At 38.9% G+C, this 21,059-nt stretch overlaps 1 protein-coding gene across 1 annotated transcript in view; it reads right to left on the bottom strand.

The window, feature by feature from the left end:
• The window catches only part of DNAH5 (dynein axonemal heavy chain 5), a 193,974-nt gene that overhangs the window by 92,566 nt on the left and 80,349 nt on the right, over positions 1-21,059 (bottom strand). The window contains exons 36-47 of the mRNA XM_074353814.1: positions 19,067-19,245; positions 18,506-18,693; positions 17,976-18,170; positions 15,711-15,845; positions 14,758-14,865; positions 12,676-12,829; positions 8,264-8,410; positions 6,691-6,932; positions 4,677-4,853; positions 4,018-4,219; positions 3,196-3,338; positions 2,325-2,459 (exon numbers count right to left, since the gene is read on the bottom strand). Of these exons, the coding sequence (XP_074209915.1) occupies positions 2,325-2,459; positions 3,196-3,338; positions 4,018-4,219; positions 4,677-4,853; positions 6,691-6,932; positions 8,264-8,410; positions 12,676-12,829; positions 14,758-14,865; positions 15,711-15,845; positions 17,976-18,170; positions 18,506-18,693; positions 19,067-19,245 (2,005 nt within the window). The remainder of the gene's footprint in view (positions 1-2,324; positions 2,460-3,195; positions 3,339-4,017; positions 4,220-4,676; positions 4,854-6,690; positions 6,933-8,263; positions 8,411-12,675; positions 12,830-14,757; positions 14,866-15,710; positions 15,846-17,975; positions 18,171-18,505; positions 18,694-19,066; positions 19,246-21,059) is intronic.

Below are 21,059 nucleotides of genomic sequence, written 5' to 3' on the forward strand. Positions count from 1 at the left end.
ATGAAAAGAAATCATACTTTAATGCTGATGAGGACAGTCTAGTAAAGGAAGAGGGAAATGATGTGTAGGAGGAAGAATAAAGGATTGATAGAGCAATATCCTCGAGTAGGAAAAAGGGGATGAGACCTCGTGAACAAGTGAACAACTAGCTTTGACAGAAGCAAAGATGCTTTATTTGAAACAGAAGCAGAGTGTATGGTGCGGGTGTTGGTAGGGAGGTAAATGGGATGTGGGATTTTAGAAATTCACTTCTGATTAGTTCAATATTCTCAGTGAAATAAAAGTTTATCCCTGAGAATAAGAACAGGGAAGCAAAGCGGAGAAGGTGGGGAACAGTCCTTCTAGGCAAGGGGGGAGAGAGGGAACGGGGGATGAACACTTCAATGGCCCAATCAAATCAAGAACCCACTGAGGTTTACAAAATGAGACAACATGACTGTGTTTTTTCTCCAGAGATATTCAGTTGCATGGCTACAAACTTGGAAAGGCAGAGAGATTCTACTTATCTAGGGTTGTGACTTTGCTAAGCAAGTAAGGAGCCAGAGAGGGCAAGGGGAAAAAAATTCAAAGTTTAATTAAACACTTAAAAATCTTCATCAACAAGTAAGGTGATAATTATAACCTATAAGGAGAACTTCTCTTAAAGTAAACAAGAGTTCTTTAAATATAAAACAGTATCCAGGGAATGTGTATAACGTTAGTATCTTGCCAGTCCAGGATAATTTAGTGTGCTGTTCCCCAAACACAAGAATACCACCGCTGAGTCACTGCGATTTGGGGCTGATAGTCCATCCAGACCTTCCTGACACCACACTGTGTAAATAATATTCATTCGATAGAAGGCCATCCAGTTTTGGAAATTCCATCTCTAACAGAGGAGCATAATGTTTTGGCAGTCTTATTTAGAGACTTAACCAATAGTCATTTTATTTGCATTCTGCAGTCATCAATTACACTCAGTGATAAAAAGTCACGATTTAGCCTTGATCGCAAGAATTTTCATTGCTCTTTGATAGTTTATCCCCTAAAACTAAACAACAACAAAGCTAATCAAAAGCAAAGACCTTTGGAGCTTGGATTCCCCTAAAAACTTCCCTTCCACTTTCAATTTATGAATGTACCTTTTCATAAATCTTTTTCGTATGTATCTCTGAGTGTATCACCTCATACAGTTCAATTTATAAGGTGTATCTTTTTATTCATGTCTTAATGTTCTAGTAAAGATATCAGAGGTTATTTGATATCAAACCCTTGAAGCATGGACTGACATTTAGGATTTCCTATCTGGTTTCAAAAAGGTCTTAAATAATTTAGGAATGGGAGAAAAAGAACCAGTTAGCCTATGCAAGCCCAGTTCATTCTTGGCAGCTTCATTGACAAAAGCAATGCAAACTTGAGAGTTTTTCTCTGTTCCTCCTCAGTGATACCATAGAGTAAAATCTTTAACGTGATAAGATTCTAAGATTTGCATTCCTTGCTGCAATTGATAATAGAAGTTATTACGGAATATTAAGTCAGGGAACAGGATAAACATGGCAATATAGGAACCAGAGATTGGAGAAAGAAGAGAAGCTAGGTTGCAAGAGAATTAGACTTGAAGCAAGACCAGCTGGGGCTTCTTTGATGCTAACACCCTGTTGTGGAATCATGAGGAAGCGGATTATGTAGAGATGGGTGGGGAGAATGAAGAAAAAAGGAAGAGATGTGAAAGTATTTCCTTAGATACATTAGCAACCCCTGACTCAAGAGAGACCCACCAAAGATGACTCTAATGTGTCTAACCTAAAGGCTAGAATAACAGTAACACTCCCAGAAAAGCAGAGAGTGGGGAGAAGCAGTATGTTTAGGTGGGGAATAAACAATATTTCTTTTAATTTTGGATTTGGGGGGATGGTATGCTCAGTGGTAGAGCGTGTGCTTAGCATGCACAAGGTCTGGGTTCAATCCCCAGTAAATCCATTAAAAATAAATAAATAAACAAACAAACAAACAAACCTGATCATCTCTCCCCAAAATTAAAAAAAAATAATTTTGGATTTTTGGTGTTCACAGGCTTTTCTACATAGATATTCTAAACAGTATCAAGGTTTTGAACATCTTATTTAAGCTTTTTATTTCTCCATAAGATTATATGTTATAATCTAACGAAGGAGAGATTCCATTGCAATTGAATGATAGAGATAAAGAAGACATACACAGGGGACTTAGCACAGCTGTGAAAGTACAGGTGCAGTTCGATGGGCACAGTACAGCTGTCAGGGGATTCAAGCCTCTGACGTCTATCACAAGCCTGGGCTAGATCAGCAACACCAGGGAGCCAGTACCTGAAACGTGAGCGGGGTGGTTGCAGAAGAAAAGTTCAGACTCTTGATCATGTGGTTTTCAGGATCATATTTTGACATAAATCCTTTGATTATGACTGTTTTGGCTGTTCCTTGTTCACCAATTAACAGCACAGCCTAAAACAGGAGTCAAGAAAGAAATACAGAAAATACAATAAAATAATCGTCATGGGCTGAACGGCATCCCCACAAAATTCATACGTGGAAGCCCTAACCCCTCCCTCAGAATGTGACTGTGTTTGGAAACAGGGTCTTTCAAGGGACGATTAAGTTAAAATGAGGCTGTAACTGTGGGCCACTGTTCAATCTAACTGGCCTCTTTACAAGAAGAGGAAACTCTGATACAGAGAAACCGCAGGGATGTACGCTCAGAGATAAAACCATAGGAGGACGCAGTGAGAAAACAGCCCCCCACAAGCCAAGGAGAGAGAGAGAGAGAGAGAGAGAGAGAGAGAAGGCTCCAAAAAAACTAAACCACCCACACCTTAATCTTGAACTTCAGGCCTCCATAACTGTGCAGAAAGAAATGTTCATTGCTTAAGCCACCCAATCTGTGGTATCTTGTTATGGCAGCCCAGGCGAAATAAGACAAGGATCAAAAGAGAGGGCTCTCTCTTTAGAAAACTAAGTCAAAATTCACTTTCTCTCAATATATGAGAAACAATTACTTAATTATGAATTAGAGCTATGCAACTCTAAGACTGTTACTGAGGACTAATAAAGGAAGGGCTACTAATCTGGGCAATAGTTCTATTGATTCTAAACAGCAACATAAAACAGCCTAAGACGAACGCAAGACGCCTCATGTTTTCAAGTGATGTTTTTATTTTTAATGAAAGTGAAAGAGCTGTACCTTGCCCTGTGAAGCGATGGTTTTAATTAGGAAGTCAGTTCTCACGTTGTCAACACTGGGCACCAAGATGGAGCCATACTCTGGGGTGGAATGAGGTGGAAACACATACGCCTCAGTACGTGTGTTCCAGTGCATCCATTGACCTGAGGTGAACAGACACCATTTACATCTTCATATCCCAGTGAATAATTCCTATAATAATTGTAAGACCAAAAATAAAAGATCCCAGGCTGCCATATATATAACTATTGCATATCTATGTACTTCATATATGTGTATATGTGTGTTTTATACACGTGTAGGCACAAATAAATAAACTTACAGTGTATATACAGAGATACAGGTGTATAGATACACACACCCATTTCGTAAAAACATACTTCACACTTCGTAATTGCTTTTCTCTTTTTCTTTTCCTTTTTCTTCTTTTCTTTTCCACACTTTGTAATTTTTATGTAAGTTGCTGATTACATCAAATGAATAGCTGAAATGGATCTGATTTGGGGATTTTTAAAATTTCTTTGTAATTCATTAAAAGTTCAGTACGCAATATTTTAACAAGAAAATGTGCATTTGGAACATAACTGAAATAAATATTTGAAAAAGAAACAAGTGACTATCATACACATATGAAAATTTCCATTTTAATTTTACAGCCAACAGTTTTAACTATCATTTAGAAAAAAAAAATATATATATATATATATATACATATACATACATACACACACACACACATATATACGGTGTCTGTGCAAATATTAGCCACTTGGAAAAAAAATGTCCGCGCATGTGATGGGCAGATGGAAGCAATGTGCTCACCATCGGACGCGACGTAATAGTCAAACACGGTGTCGTCCGGCCCCGCTAGAGGCGGCAGGTCCAAGGCCCCCGCCTCCCGGGAGCGCAGCCAGAGCTCCAGCCGGCGCCGGCCGTCCAGTTCCAGCACCGCCCCGACGCTCCACATCAGGGCGAAGACGAACAGCCTCCCCAGGTGCTCTGCTGTGACCTCCGCACCCTGCTCCTGAGCGCGAGAGACACGTTTTGTTTTTAATTGCTTCATCCTCAAACCAAAACTTTGCTTTGAGGTTTTAATGAAAACAGTGAAGATCTAAAAGAGACAACAGTTCCCCACACACACACACACAAAAAAAAAAGGAGGGAAGGATGAATAAAGCTGGAAAACAAACGCAGAACTGATCTCTGGGAATACCACACTGGTTTCCAAAATAAATTTGGAATGATTTTTAGATGATTGCAAAAACCTGCCACAAAATTACAAATTCATGGTTTGTGTGTGAAAAAAAAAGAAAAAGAAAAAGGAAGGAAGGAAGATGAAAAAGACACAAAATATGTAGAGTCCATGTTTGAAAACTTCTCCCCTTCCCCATGGTTCTAAGAATGGATTTCAAATATTGCAGACCCTGCACAGAGTGGCTCAACTAAAAGGAGAGAAACTTCTAGAAAGCTGAGAGATTTACCTTGGGAGGGATCAGGCCTTGAAGCATGCTGATGCTCTGCGTGATCACAAAGGCCTCAAGCATCTCCATCCGGTGTTCTAAGCTCTGAACACTGAAGCGATACAGGTCTGGAAACGACTGGGTGTACAGCTGCCGAAGAATTTCGGCTTCTTGAGGCGAGCATTTCTTAAGAAAACCCTGTCAGTTTATAGATGAGTGTGTTGATTAAATTTATTAGCACCCCAGAATAATGGCCATTGTTGGACGAAAGTTTTTAAAATATCAACTAACAGTAATAATATCTAATGATTAACTTGTGCTTCTGATGTACTAGGTCTTGATATAAATTCTTTCATGTATTACCTCACTTAAGGCTCAGAAAAACTCTGTGAAGGAGGAATTATTATGCTTTTGCAGATGAGGAAATGGAGGCCCAAGGAATTTAAGTAACGTCCCCTGGATCCCATAGCTGGTAGGTAGCAAGGTCAGATTTCAAACCCAGATTCCGACTCCAGCGTCTCTACATTCAGCTATTACATACACTACGCGTGAGCTCAGGTCTGGAAGCCAAGACGGAGGACAAGGTTTTCAGCTTTTGATTCAAATATACTAGAGAAAATGAGGAGGATTGAACATGGAAATAATTTAGAAAAAGGAAAAAGAATAAAAGATGAACAAAGGAAATCTATCCTCAGATTTTTCAACATGGGAAACAAAGCTTTATCCCAAGTTATTTTCTTTTATCTCTTCTAATTTAACTAATAACCAATGCAGAAAACATAACAAAGAATACGCAGGAAAATAGAGAATTTAGTCATTTGGGAAAGCCAATATTCGGAAACTGCATGAACTCTAAATATTTGTTAGCTAGAAGTGTAAAAGTATTTTTTAAAAGCCTCTGTGAATTTGAAGTATTTGGGGAAAATCACAAATACATTGGCGTTTGCTCTATCTGGGATTACTAAGCCTGAATCTATTGTGGTACTTTAAAAAACAATTTTTTAAAAACAGTAACTCTTGCACCTCCCTCTCCAGAGGTTCTAATTTGATAGGATTGAGGTATAACACAATCATCTGTATTTTAAAGCACCGTCATTGGTGATTATTTTTGCAAAGCCAGGGCTGAGAAATCTTGCTCTGTTTTCTCTTTAGTGGGTGGATAATGTAATGGTAAAATCTGAAATCTTCAGAAGCATTTTTAGTGACACGTCCAACTGTACATCAGTATCATTTTGCTTTATAATCCCCTCCTTCACACCTTCATCTACTTGATTTAAACTATGAATTCATAAGTTCTCAATCAAAATACCTTCAAAAAACTTATATAAATGAGAATATTTATTTGATCAACAATGTCAAAAAAGATTTTACAGGTAGCTTATCTAATAAGGATTCTGCCTTACCTTATAGTATTTATTTAGTAAAATATCTAAGTATGCAAGGCATTTAATTATAATCTTATAATCAATATATTCTAGCATATATTGATGGTAATAAATAATATACTTTATCATGAATTGAACAGATTTTACCTGAAATATTATTTTCAGGTGCAAACTTAAAACTAACATTATGACTATAATAACTATTGAATCTCATAAAAATTCTTTATATGCAATTTTAATAAATTGTCTCCTTCAAGTTAATATTCTAAGATAGTTGCTTCCAAATTTTATGTGAATGAGTGCCTTTTTAAAAAATGTCACGAATCCTCAAAGTGAATGCAATTAAATTTTCCTTATTCAGTCATAGTCTGGTGGGATTATTGATTCACTGAAGCCCTGCAGTTACTCTCCAGCCCACAGGGTGGACATCACAGGTCTAAAATGATTGGAACTGCAGAACCCTGAGCACTCAAGAAACCTGTAAGGGACAACCTGCGCTGAATGTCCCAGAGCATTCAAGGATGTCCACAAACATTAGCACTAAAAGGCAATGCAGGGCTGCAGAAGAATCAGCACACACTCTAAAAGAATGCTAAAGGATCTGTTTTCCCCTTTAATTATACAAAAAAAGAAGAAGATTGCAATCATACCTCAAGAATAGGACTCCAGTCGAGGATAGAAGAACTCATGAAAACCATTCCATTTCTTGAGACAGTAGCGGGCGAAGCGTTGTCGATGTTATGAGGTTCAAAAACAATCTTGCAGTTTGGAGCCATGGGAATCCGATCGCCATTGGCAAGGGTTAGAGTTTTGTTATCATCCAAAACGGAATTCAGATTTTCAATCCAGATGGCGTCTACTGGACCATCGAGAACTATCCAGATGTGCTCCCCTAGAACATCCCGCCAAAGGCAGGAGGGAAAGCACGCATATACATATGTGCATATATACGTAATCACTGTGCCTAAAGAGGTACAATCGTCTGATGTAACTTTCATTAATTTTTGAATAAAGCTTTCATCTAAATGATTAGCCTATTTTGTCACAGAGGACTCTTCCGGGTCTTAATGGAGTAGTTGTTTAAAGCCCATAATCAAAGCAAAAAGTCATTTGTTCATTGAACAGATACCCACTGAGCACCTTTTCTGTGTCAGCATTGTTCCAGGGACATCGTGATAAAAAAGACAACATTCTGTCTTCACAGTGCTTCCATCCTAAGGAAAAGCTGATAATCACCAATACGTACGAAATAGATGTGATAAGAAGAATTAAGCAGGATAAGAGGATGGGGCATTTTAGATAAGGTGGTCAATGGAATATTTCTGGAGGAGAATGAAATGATGTAAATAAAGATCTAGAGAGAACATTTTTCAGGCAATGGGAATAGTAGTTGCAGGTACAAGCTTACAAAATCCTAATTATGCTCTTTAAACTAGCAGTTTAAGTAAAATGATGATTTGATCACCAAAATCCCTGTGAAAGAAAAGGCACATGTTGCCTTTTTTAAAAGGTTTAAAAAAAAGAAAAAAAACTCTCTGAGTTCCTATTCTTTGATGCAACATTTGGTTACTGGATCTGTGTTTATATAGTATTACTAGACCAAATCAGAAACAAAATTTTATTAAATTCCAGTAAAACAACAGCAGTTTCTAATATGAGCACACTTTAGGAACGAGGTGCCTTCACGTCTCTTCTGACAGTTGGTGTTGGGTTGATGAGCCATGTTCCCTACAAGGGAATGTCAGTGGAGCCACCTCAAACGGTTTTCAATAGAACACTGTGACCCAAAGCATGGACTCGTGAAGTGAGCCCCCATGTCCTGTCCTTCTCCTGCAGTCCCCCCCGCCCCGTCCCTGCAGCTGCATTCACTGTGCCTTTCACCCACTCACTGAGGAGCAAGAGAATTAACAAGAGGAGAGTTGATATCCCCTCTCCCATCTGAGCTTACCTCCTGGGACCACTGGGCTCAATTTACAGAGCCCATAAGTGAGAGAATATTCAGAGTGAACCACTAGCCCTTAACGAGTTTGTTTAAACAACAACCAAACACCAGTGTACATCTAAAGAGAATAATTTGTCAGGCTTCATCTTTGATGTACACAGTTTTCTTCCCAAAGAAGCCCATTTCCTCCTGTGATACAGTTGCTCTACTAATTTTAAATAGCCACCAAGGCTTTTATTTAGAAGTACATGTCAAAAATAATACTTGCAATTCATTTCTACCTTTTTTAGCCCTCAACGTCTTCCTCCAAAGAGTAGAAAATATCCCATCGGTCCAATCATTCGTCGCCACGTCAAGCCGACCAAACATCTGCGGGGCTGTAATCGCTTTGGGATTCATTCTCATTTCCCGGTGTGGTTTTCCACAATCTGTACCAAGTAAATCCAAATTTTAAACAACTCAGATGCAGAATGAACCATCATTAGGCAGCATTGCACCCATCGGCAGTGTACTGTCAGCAGGTGTTCAAAGTGTGAGAAATGCAAAATTAATCATTCAAAATGTATGCCTTACTGCATTCCAAGTTATCATAATTAGCCTCATTATATCTTATTGACTAAAGCACTTTTTTATCTTCTGGAAAAGAAAACTGTATGTTACATAAGGGGGAGAAAAAAGATACCATGCTGGAATTGATGAAGAGATTAATACAATCTAGAAGTTCTTCAAAATGTCACAGCTCAAAAAATCTTTTGGTTTATGGTATATTAAATTAAATCTTATGTCTGAGCTATCACTTAGAAATATCACTATCACTTAGATTTGCTGAGATATGTTCTTGGCCATTTGGAAAAAAAATCAGCTAAACTAATGTTACAGGAATCAAGGATTTTTCTTTGGTGGCCAGTCTCAAAAAAAGGCATTCAAATCTTTCAATCCCTAAAACTACTCTTAAATAAGACAGATTCTGTATGTAGGGGACTGTGGTTAATAAGCAAAAAATCAAAGAATAAGGCTTAAGGTATAAATTTAAAAAAAACAGATGCTAGAATATTACATACTGTGTGGAAAGATGGACAAACACAGGCACACAGACATAAATGTGCACATTGGAAACGAAAACCCATTTAGAAAATTAGATTTAAAAAGAAAGAAAAAGAAAATTAGATCTTAGTTCTCTTTTTTCAAAATCACAAGAAGAATCAGGGCAATTATTTGCAATATTTTAAGATGCTAAAGTTCAGCTTAATCACAGTTCAGCTTTTTCAGTAAATGACATCCAGAAGACTGGGAACACATTTTTTTAAATCTAATCACACTCTACAAAAGGGCAGCAAACTCTTCAAATGTATGACAGCATCATAGGTGAAAACTGGACTTGGTCTGTTGCCCATACAAGAGAAATCATCAAAAATTATTTCATTACAGTTATAGGTAGATTGTATCATTTTCATTTAAAATACCATAACATTTTTATAAGAGCTTGATAAGAAAAAAATGCTTGACTTTTAACTTGTTGGTTAAACTAATTCCTCTTAATTCTTTTCCTAGGCACTGCTTGACTGTCCTGATCACTCTGTCTTCATGGACTCTGTCCTAACGCAACCGCCCTTTTCTTGCTGTCACCTCCTTATGGAGGTCCCTAGACAGCCTCTCCTGTCGTGCAGTCTCTTCTCTACATGGCCACCAGGTGCTCCTCTACACACAGGGCTAGTCACATCACTCCCCAGCTCTCTGGCTTCCAATCACCTACAGAATAAAATCTAGATATTTAGCATGACCTACAAAGCCTCTATGCCATGCCATCCACACTTAACTTGAATTCTCCCTGGAAGCAAAGCCTCAAACAAAGACATGGGTACTGGGAATTTGGATTCAGGGGGAAAAAAAGAGTGAGAAAGGAAAGGAGAGAAAACCCATAAAGGGCTCCTTGGTGAGCTGGTCACAGATGGAGTGTCCCATAAAAGACAGGAGGAGATGGGACATTTGCTCTTCCCCCCACTGGTTGAGGGAATGGCTGCCTCGGAAGTACTAATTTCCATCCAGCCCCTTCTTCCAGTTCCCTAGCTTCAAGGAAAGTCACAGGGCTGAAAAACCAGGAGACAGCACTGGTGTTTGGGGGAGAAACTGTCCAAAAGCTACATCTGTAGCAGGGAAGGGCCAGAGGGATGTGGCACTGGGCACCAAGGGCATCTGCTACAGCCCCTCATCTCCCTCACCCCACGCATACACACATGACATTTCCTCCACGCCAAAGCACTTCTCCAGGTGTATCGTGCTCTCGCCAGTCCCCTCCTACCTGCTCTGCCTCTTCATTCTGCTAAGAATGCCTTTTATCCATCTGCTGCTCAACCTTCAAACCTCAGGTGAAGTAGAACCCACTCTGTAAGCCTTTCTAGAATTCCTTGGAAAGGTTTCAGATCTCCTTTGCCTCTGCCCACAGGAGAACTGTCCAAGTCGTCCTCCCGTCCAGTCTTCCATGCTGAGTTACAGTTACCTGTTTCACTAAACCACACTGTAAACTCCTTGAAGACATGGCCATTTTTTTTCATGCCTGTTTTTCCAATTCTAGTACAAAACTCAAAGTACAAAACATCAAAGATATTTGATGAGCAAATACACGATGAATAAAGGAACAAGTAACATACATGGGTCTAGTAGAAGTCCAACCTTCTCAATCTTTTGGATAATGAAAGTTTTCAGTAAGAAGCAATGGATTATTTAACATAACAAATGTTTACCCTACATACTAAAGCCAAGAACAGGCTAATAAACAGCAAGTAGTCTAATAATTAGTTCATCTTTGCAAGGAACTTCTCCGAAACCAGAGACACCATACTGACTACATAATTCAGTCACAGTACACATAGTGTTTCATATTCGTACTCATTTTGTTCAAGTCATTGTACCACGTGCATCTGTAGTTTACTGTTGACAGGAGGCAGCTTCATAACAACAATAAAAGTATTATTAAGCATAATTTGAGAGGAAGAATATGTCATTTTAATGTTACATAAAAAATCCCAAAACAGAATCTTAAAGGCACACGTGAAGCCACATGCTAAGTCCTGCGGGTGCGACCTTTCAGTCTGGGTGGAGGTCTGTGCCAGCTGAAAGCGTACCCCTATCTCAGTGTGCAGACCCCTGGCAGAGTCCTGATGTACAGAATTTACTTCCTCCTAACTGAGGAAACTCAGAGTAAATCCAGTGAGTGCAGGTCAGTAGAGCAAATATACACCATTGCCACTGACCACCAACTTAATATCAGTGCACTGGGGCTCCACCAGCTGACTGGAAACCCAGCCAGGCAGCTTCTCCCTTTGGGACAATGTAGGATGCACTCCAACAGCCAAAGTTCTGGGAGATTTTGGAACTTAACTGCCACAGCTAAGGGCTATCAATACGTTTAGGAAGAAAGTCATTGATGTCTAATCAGAACCAGAGAATACAGGAATAATCATGAACATGGCAACGTCCATGATCCCTAGATGACCTCGAATTAAGGACTTGGGTGTAAGGCTTAGGGACATCTGGAAATTAAATGCATTTATTTCACTCCATAAGAAAAGTATCTGATTCTGGGTGGAAAACTAGTTTGTAATTAGGAAGATCTTTCAATACATAGAATTTAACAGTTGAGATTGGAATTATTGAGAGGTAGCATCTTGTATCAAGTTATTATTGGGAAATGGTATGGTATACTGGGAAAAGTCTGGGTTTCTCATTAATGGACCCTGACCTTAATTTTGACTCTCATTACTTACCATCTTTTTGACCTTGAGCATTTCCAAAATTGAGCCTTGACTTTTTTGTACAAAATGGGGTTAGTAATAGCCACATCTCACGATCATTTTGAAAGCCATGTAAAACATACAGCACAGTGCATAAAGTCACTTTTAAAAATGTTTTTCCTGTAGCATTATTCAGAAGAGCCAAGATATGGAAGCAACCTACGTGTCTGTCAAGGAATAAATGAATAGAAAATGTGGTATACATATACAATGGAATAGTATGCAACCACAAGAAATGACATTTGTAAAAACATGGATGGACCTTGAGGGCATTATGCTGAGTAAAATAAGTCAGACAAAGACAGATATTGTATAACATCACTTACATGTGGAATCTAAAAGAGTCAGACTCAGAGAAGCAGATTGTAGAATGGCGGTTACCAAAGATTGGGGGGTGAGGGAAATGGGAAGCCACTGGACAAAGGGTACAAACTTCCAGTTATAAGATTAACAAGTTTGGAGATCTAATGTACAGCATGGTGATTATAGCTAATAATATCGTATCATATACTTGAACATTTCCAAGAGAGTAGATCTTAAATGTTCTCATCACAAAAATGAAATGGTTATTATGTGATGCAATGGAGGTGGTAGCTAATGCCAGGGTGATAATAATTTTGCAACATATAAATGAATCAAATCAACATATTGTACACTTTAAACTTAAACATGTTATGTGTCAAAATTATACCTCAATAAAGCTGAAGAAAAATTGTTTTTCCCCTCTGGTCCATTAATTTAATGTGTTATCTCTAAAACGTACTCCATGTTCAATAAAGCAGCATTCCCTCCTATAAAAATATATTAACGTATCTACCTTAGTGTCCTCCTTGGAGCATTCACAAGTGTCACAACTATTTAAACGTGTTGCCCAGAGTCATGCAGCGTGGCAGCCTCCTTACCTGTCATGGCTTTCATCAAGGTGTGGATGCACGTGGTTTTCCCTGCTCCACTGGGTCCCAGGGTCATCATTCCATGCCGCACTCTCTGTGTTTCAAACAGTTGGATGACCTTCAGTTTCCAAGGAGGGTGGTTGATTAAACCAGCCTCTTCAACCTGAAAATGTAACAAAATCCCCACATTGGGCCATATGAACAGCTATCAGGACTCATCATCGTGCTCAAAATAAGTATAGACATGCAGTGAGGTTAGAGGTGTGAGGAATTACCGTTAACGCATATGAAGTTTCAGTTTGGGAAGATGAAAAAAATTCTGCAGATGAACAGTGGTGACATTTGCACAATAGTGAATGTACTTAATGCCACTGAACTGTATGCTTAAAAAATACTTTAAATGATAAATTTTGTGGTATGTATTTTACCACAATTAAAATAGTGCATAACAAGTACCTATACACAGACAAAAAGCAAGCTAACATAATCAAAATGATAGCCCAGAAAATTAACAAGAAACACCTGCGTTTGTCTTTGGGAATTGACTACATTCATATTAACATGTTATTGAATGTACATATTAGGAGCAACTTAAGAATTTAAAATGCATTTTAAATTGTTAATTTAAAAGATGGTATTTAATTTAACAAGGTAATTTCAAGCATACCAAATTGACTGACTGTCTTTAGACATCTATCAAACACATGTATGGAAGTTCTTTTTTTTCGGTGGGGGGATAATTTGGTTTATTTATTTATTTTATTTAAGTATTTATTTTTTTAAGGGGATACACAAGATTGAACCCAGGACCTCATGCATGCTAAGCACACAGTCTACCACTGAGCTGTACCCTCCACCCTTCAAATACATGTATGGAATCTACTCCACCAAGCACTATTCTACTTGTAATATTCTATGAGATTAGCACTATTGATACATTCATTTTACAGAGAAGGAAACTGAGGCACAAAGAGGCTATGCAATTTACCCAAGATTATTAGTTATAAAGTTATAGAGCAGAGATTTGAGCCCAGAAAATCCAGCCTTATGGTCCATGCTTTTAACCATCAGCTGTGCTTAAATCCAGTATAAACGATGCTTTTATTTTTACTTAAGTAATTTTGGGACAGTAACCATGTATCATTTTATGCTATGTATTTGCTCTTCAGATTTTTCATATGCTACAAATCACTAACATAAGTCACCCCATTAACTACTCTACATTTAGCTTTTGTAGGCAGTGCTACAGTTAATTTGGCCAAATGATGAAGAAGCCATTTGCAAATGAATTATCACTTTTACATGATTAGGAGATTAAGATTTTTATACACTGATTTTTAAAGGGAAAATATCCACTACATAATACCATATTTGATTTTTATTACAAATCTCTTTAAAGAATTGAAATGTATTTTATAAATATGAGCTAATCAACCATTTCTATCAAACTTTTTTTTCTCCCAAGCTCTTTTCCGTAGGAAAGGAAATTGAGGCATGAGGTTTTTCATGACTCATTTCCATTCCTAGGAAGACTATAAAAATTTAAAGCTGCACGAAGTATCATGGGAAATCCAGACACCTCACGAGACACTTGACATGATGGATCCCCAGGGCCCAAGGAAGAAATCACGAGTGGTCCTGAGCCTGGGGAGAAAGAGTGACAGCGGAGGAGCCACATGAGATCATTGCCAAAGACACTCAGAGGCAGGAGTCCCGAGATCAAAGCAACGTGGTGAACACCAGGGCCACAGAGAGAACCAAGCCACACACGGGCAACGCAGCCGGCCAAGCCCCACCAGCACCTCTTGACCCATCACATTCCATTTGGGAATCCAGCGTGGAATGTTCGCCATCGGTAACCATGGGCCACTAGCACATGGCTAGCTGGACACATGATTGTGCAATAGTAGGAGACCCCTGGAAGGAAGACCTCTATCATTCACGATGTGCAATGACTTCTCCCAAAGCAGTCATCCCATCCGCCGGTGGTGTTCTTGGAGCCTGTAGATTTAGGCCATACCAGCTCCATTAGGTTCCCATGAAATTCAGATGAAATGGACACAGTACTCGACGTCCCGTGAAATGTATTACCTGTCTACTAATTGCTGTTTCCAGTTCAGGGTAACCTGCCTTGTCCAGAAGAATATTTGGGAAGAGATCTTCAATCAGACTCAAAAATAAGGGTTCATCCTCATCAATCTCAAAAAGAAAATAAAGGCAAATCATTCCAATTATTTTGGCACAATGTCAGATCAACTGAAAATGCCCAATTCAGCCGAGATTACTGTATCACAGCCAGTAATTAACAAAATATCACTGGTTCTGAAGTTGAAAATATTTTCATCATGTTGCCCATAAATCAAAAATTAGTTTTAAAAAGGAGGAAGGGAAGGAGGAAGAAGATGGGGGGGTGGGGAGTGGAATAGAAGGAAAGAAAATACTGCCTACCTGAGATATTTTCCATCAAATAACCAGTTTGGGGAGTTATTATATAACCTAGAATTTCTCATTTAAATTAGAATTTTAACTTAAAGACTTTTTCAAATGAGATATAGTGGCAAACTTATGAGTTAGAACTTGGTTTCTGTTTTTATACTGAAATAAAAATGTATCACCCTGTCACCCCATACGTAGATCCACTGATACTGGACAATTGATTGTCAGTCTCTACCGTGAAATCAGAGTGTGAAATGATTACACACTTGTCAAATTTACATATAATTTCCTGCCAAGATCTGCTTTAAAGAAGGCGAGATTTTTGCTCTAAAACACAAAAATGATTCAAGGTATTTGGAAATGTAACATGGCGATTTTTGAAAATCCGTTTCAATTCTATCAGAATAGGCATATGTTAGGCTAAATGTGAGTCACCACAAAAAGTACTTCTGAAAAAAGGATTAATTTAAACTTGTGTTCTCCGGCGCTTTATCTGATAATTAAGAATTTAAGCGAGCATTTTAAATAAATATTTCTAAATCTCTTTTGCGCTCAGTTAGTTAAACTAATATTTAAGTGGGCAGAACAGTTCCATCTGTGACTCTTACCAGTTTAGAAAGATTCATGTCTCGTAGTACACGCATGACAATTGTGGATTCTGTATCCGTGGGGCTGGCTCTTTTTGCTGCTCCCAGTGTTCGCAGAACTGACAGAATGTTACGCAGACCAAAGTCATAATGTACCTGAAGAGTAAGAGGAACACTGGGGTTTATTTTCTAATATTAACTTACCCATGAAAATGGTACAGATTTGGCAGAAGACCCATTTGCAATAATGAATAAACCCTGACTTTCCTTTAGAAAACTTGTACAGTGGGTGGAGCAATAAACATTTTTATCAATAGATTTTTTTGAGCAAATGGAGAATACCCAAGAGTCCGCTCCTGAACCATCATTAATTTAAGTCCTGAGATCAGAACTACTAGACAGAGTTTGACAGGGAGGAAGGAACAAATTTCCTCTTGGAGTATACATGTCCCCCCGAGCCTCTTCTTAATCAATCATCCATAGGAAAATATCCTCATATCTTGAAAGCTAAAACTCCGAACAGTATTAAGCTCTGACCTCACTCATGACCATCACATAAGGTTAAAAGGCAGGGGAATTGAGGAGAAAGAAAAGTAGCTACATTCCACGATCACCCAGGGTCAGGGGAGAATAAGGACAAATCAGAATGTCAACCCCACCCCCAGCTTTGTTATTCCCTTGATATATATTTATAAAAGCTCAATCATGCCCGATTTCAGCACATATAAAGTGAATAATTAAAAACCAATTATCCAACCACTATAGGAAACAATATCCCTGGAAATTCCTCAAAAATTTTAAAATAGAGCTGCCATGTGACCCAGCCCTCCCACTTCAGGGGTTATGTCCAAAAGCACTGAAAGCAGAGTCTCAAAAAGATAATTTGCACACTCATGTTCATGGCAACACTATTCACAACAGCCAAGAGGCGGAAGCAGTCCAAATGCCCATCAGCGGATGAATGGATAAACAAAATGCAGCATGTGCGTAAATGGGAATGTTACTCAACCAGAAAAAGGAAGCAAATCTTGTCACAAGCTACACCGTGGATGAAACTTGAGGACATTATGCTGAGTTAAATAGGCCAGTCACAAAAGACAAATACTGTATGGTTCCACTTATCTGAGGGACTGAAAGTAGTCAAATACATACAAACAGAAAGCAGAATAGTGGTTACCAGGGGCAGAGGGAAGGGAAAGGCAGGAGCTGTTGTTTAATGAGTATAGTGTTTCAGTTGTACAAAATGGAAAAAGTTACGGAGGTCTGCTTCACAAAAACGTGAATATACTTGACACTACTGAACTGTACACTTGTACACTTAAAAATGGTTAAGATGATAAATTTAATGTTACATATTTTTTACCATTGTAAAAAATAAACCCATAAGAAAAAAACATTATCTGCTAAGATAATTAGGAGCAGTGTGCCTCACTTAAAGCTAATCATTTGGAGGATACAACACACAAAAATATTCAGATTGAGTTTCTGCCTTCCAGGAGTTTAAGTTCTAATCATGGTAATAAAATAAAAATATGAGCAAAATTGCATACGAGTAACAATAACTTGAAAGGGCTGCCTGGTGGAATTAATCATGGAAAACCTATCAGAGTTAGACTCCGTTAAATCTGCGGGCACAAAGTGAGATTCACAGAATGTTCCCCGAGGGATCAGCATGGGGCCAATAGTATTGTACACATGGACTCATTTCATTTGACGATGACCTTGTGAACAAGGGCAGGAGGGGCGAAGGAAGCAGAAGTGAATTAGAGAAGAGGGCAGAAGTCAGTGGTGTGGGGGATTTCTCTACATACACGAAACAGCGTAGAAAAGAGAACAATGAGTGGGTGAAGGCTGCAATGGGCAGAAGAAACCAAGGAGGTTTTGAGTGCAAATATAATTTAGTTGAACCCGTGGGTAGAAGCTAAAATAACCTAGATTGAAAGACGTTTGGATGGAGAGGCTCCTCAAAACCATGAAGAAACATAAAACATATCACGTTAATGTGCAGGTGGAATAAAGAGCAACTATCAATATCCATAATTCTTTGACTTTTTGTTGGTTCAGATAGTATTTGCTTCATTCCTATGCCGTAAATATTAATTTCTTCAAATGTACTTAATAAAACAATGTATTAAAATTATTTGTGTAGTATTACTTTCTACTCTGTATCAAATGAAGTAAGTAGTCTGCCAATAAGCCCTGTCTGCAATTTTTTAAATGAGAAAATTCCACTGAATAGAACATTCAAACATGCCTACGCACATAGGGACCTTCAGAACATCACACCTGCTTAGAAAGCTGCTCCTCACACAGCTTGTAGAGCATGAAAAACTTCCTGGCCAAAATGATGTTGTCAATGAAGCCACAACTAGCCAGCTTCACCCTTATGATAATCTGTCGGTCAGGGACCATCATGGCCACGGAGCGGAAGTTAATCTTCAAGTTTTCAGGGAGTTCCTGTCGCCCAGCATAGCCAGGATTCTGTACAGAAAAGAAAACCCAAGGATGAATGATACCGTCACCAGGGAACAAGCGCAACACATCAACATGATATTAAAAGATTTGTTAGGCACAGACAGCAAATCTGGAATGACAACCGGGAAATTCATTCATGTACCTCACCCTCCTTTTAAGTGGAGAGACTAGATTATGAGTTGCTGATATGAGCTTTACTTAAGACTGAAGGCTTTCAAGCAGGAGTGAAAATTACAATCCCAATTTCCATTCATAGAAAATAAGTGACACATGACCAGGGAGATGCAGGAAAACTGTGATAAGAAGGTTGAAGTTCCGTAGCTCTTCTTGTGGTTCCTTACCATGGTCAGAAAAAGTCCAAATTCAGGGTTCATAGTCACATTATCCCCATCAGTAAAAATAAAAGACTTTTTACGCTCCTTTTTACATGTCAGAATGATGGAAATCTGCTGGGCTGCAACGGAGAGAACTGGTAGGTCGATGCGGTTAAATTCATCAAAACAGCCCCAGGATCCAGACTGTGCCAGTCCTTAGAAGGGAAATTAAACAGAAAATCCAATTAGTATATAATTTTGGAAAACCAAGGAAAAGAGCATCATGCAGCTGCCAAGACAAGCCAGAGATAAGTTTGTTCAAAAATAAGGTTGAACAAATAGATCATACATAAAACATCCCCAAAATAACACACAACGTGACACAATAACTCAATCTGCAGTGATAAATTAGGAACGTTACAAAGGCAAGTGATGTTGACATTTGACCCACACAACGCTGGTAAGATTCAGGTTTTCCAAAAAGTTTTACAAAGTTGGAAAATGACACTAAAACATTGAAAAATAAATCTCAGCAAGGTAGTTCACCTTAGCTTAAATTTCTCATCAAATAAAAAATATAACCCTCACCTTTAAAAATCCGTCCAAGTCCTCGGAAATCCATCTGGTCCGAACAATTGAAAACCACAACATATTTCCCAAGACATCGTCCCATATCTTTGGTGGTCTCTGTTTTGCCTGTTCCTGCAGGTCCAGCAGGTGCTCCCCCCATGCTCATCCCCAGAGCTTGAGCCAATGTGATATAACACCTTGAGGGATAGAGAAATCACTAGAACCATCCCAGTCGCATCTGGAAGACCCTTCTAAGACATCACAGTGAAATGAAACTCGCATGAAATTAAAAAACGGAAGATCCTGGCCATTGTCCCTATGCAACATGTCCAAAATTTCATTCTAAAATGCACTTATCCTTATATTAACATGTGTTGAGGTAAAGGAGGGGCTGGTCTATGGTCAAGTAAGTTTTAAAATTCTTTAAAAGGTTAAAAATTTTTTATGATAATGCATACTGACAATGTCCAAGGATGAAAAAGAGTACCTAGCACTTCCAAAACTTATTTGGCAACTTCTTCACAAAAATCTACCAACATCTAAAGAATAGTATTCTAGGAAACAGATTGGAGACAGTTAAAGTAGATCAATCCCCTTTTGAATCTAAGAGTTGATAATTTGATGAACTTGGCAACAATGATCACATGAGATTTAAATTGCTAAATAATCACACCTTAAATCTATTTCTCCGAGCATCTGCTTTACCTGCCAATAAATTCTACTGTATATTACAATACGATATTAGCAAATAAAAGATTCTGGTGAGAGAATGCAAGAATGCCTGTGAAAGAAAATAATTAAATGATCACTTGCTGATGAATTATTCAGTTTTCCAGCATCACCCAGTGCTATAAAAGGGGTAGGACTTTCTTATGGCCAAACTCGAAAGCATTCATCTGGACTTGCAATTTTTTTAAAGAAAATAAAGCTACTGTCCAGCATGAAAGGTGGGAACGAGGAGCAAGCACACCCACTGGAAGCCCCCAGGGTCTCAATTTTATTGGATCCAGATTCCTAAAAAAGGCAAGTAAATGACTCAGCCCTGAAGGCACACAGAGCCTGGATCCAAAGATGCTGTGAGTGTAAACTCAGAAGGACACCTGAGCTCACTTTGATTCTGCCTTTTAACACAGGTCTTATCTCTTGAACTTTTATCACCCCTTGCAGAGCAGTCTGTGTAACAGCAGCTAACATGATGCTATAGGAGCGCCACCTACATATCTCACTTCAGCCCCACCGAACCCTGCGGGGAAGCTACTGTCACTGTCCTCATTTTACAGATGAGGAGAGAGGCTCATAGAGACGGGATACTTTTTCTCAGAATCACGGGGAGACAGCTGAGACTTGAGCCAGCCTATTGGGCCGCCAAGTCCTCATGTTGCCCAGATCTAGGAGATGTCCACACTCTCAGGATAAGGGCTAAATCTCCAAGAACTCTGGCCACCCAGGTGCTCTGTCTTGCAAACCATCTCTGTAACTGAGATCATTTGGGTTTGCATTTAAACTGAAGAAGTAGCAAGTTGTTAAGTTGCCATAAAGAAATGATACTATTTACGTAAAAGATGGGCAGCCATGCCAGGTGACATCGTTCACTTTCTCCAATGGGTGGGGCTTCAGTCCAACTGCTCTGCTGTACCCACACCCTCTAGGACTTGGCCTTTCAGAGACAAGCCTGGATCTGCCAGAGCATCTTCATGTACATGTTGACATGACTCTCCCCAGAGCCTTCTACATGTATGTGTATCTCACTCCCTCCCTTCTCCACTTTCCTTTCCAGTCTCTTTGCTGCTTTCAAAAATGTCATCATTCATGGATGGCTTTGAACTTTTATGTGGTTTTATGGCCTTTTCACAGCTCTATTACAGCTTCCTGCCTCCCCACTAACAGCCATAAGGTCTCTGCTGTCAGGAACAAACTCTAATTCACATTTGCACCCCCAGCTACTTGCCTAACCCCCAGGCACCATGTGCTTTATGAACATTTGTTGAATAAATGGCTTGTGCTTGTCCAG

Source organism: Camelus bactrianus, chromosome 3 (assembly GCF_048773025.1).
Source record: "Camelus bactrianus isolate YW-2024 breed Bactrian camel chromosome 3, ASM4877302v1, whole genome shotgun sequence".
In the NCBI taxonomy this organism is placed as follows: Eukaryota; Metazoa; Chordata; class Mammalia; order Artiodactyla; family Camelidae; genus Camelus; species Camelus bactrianus.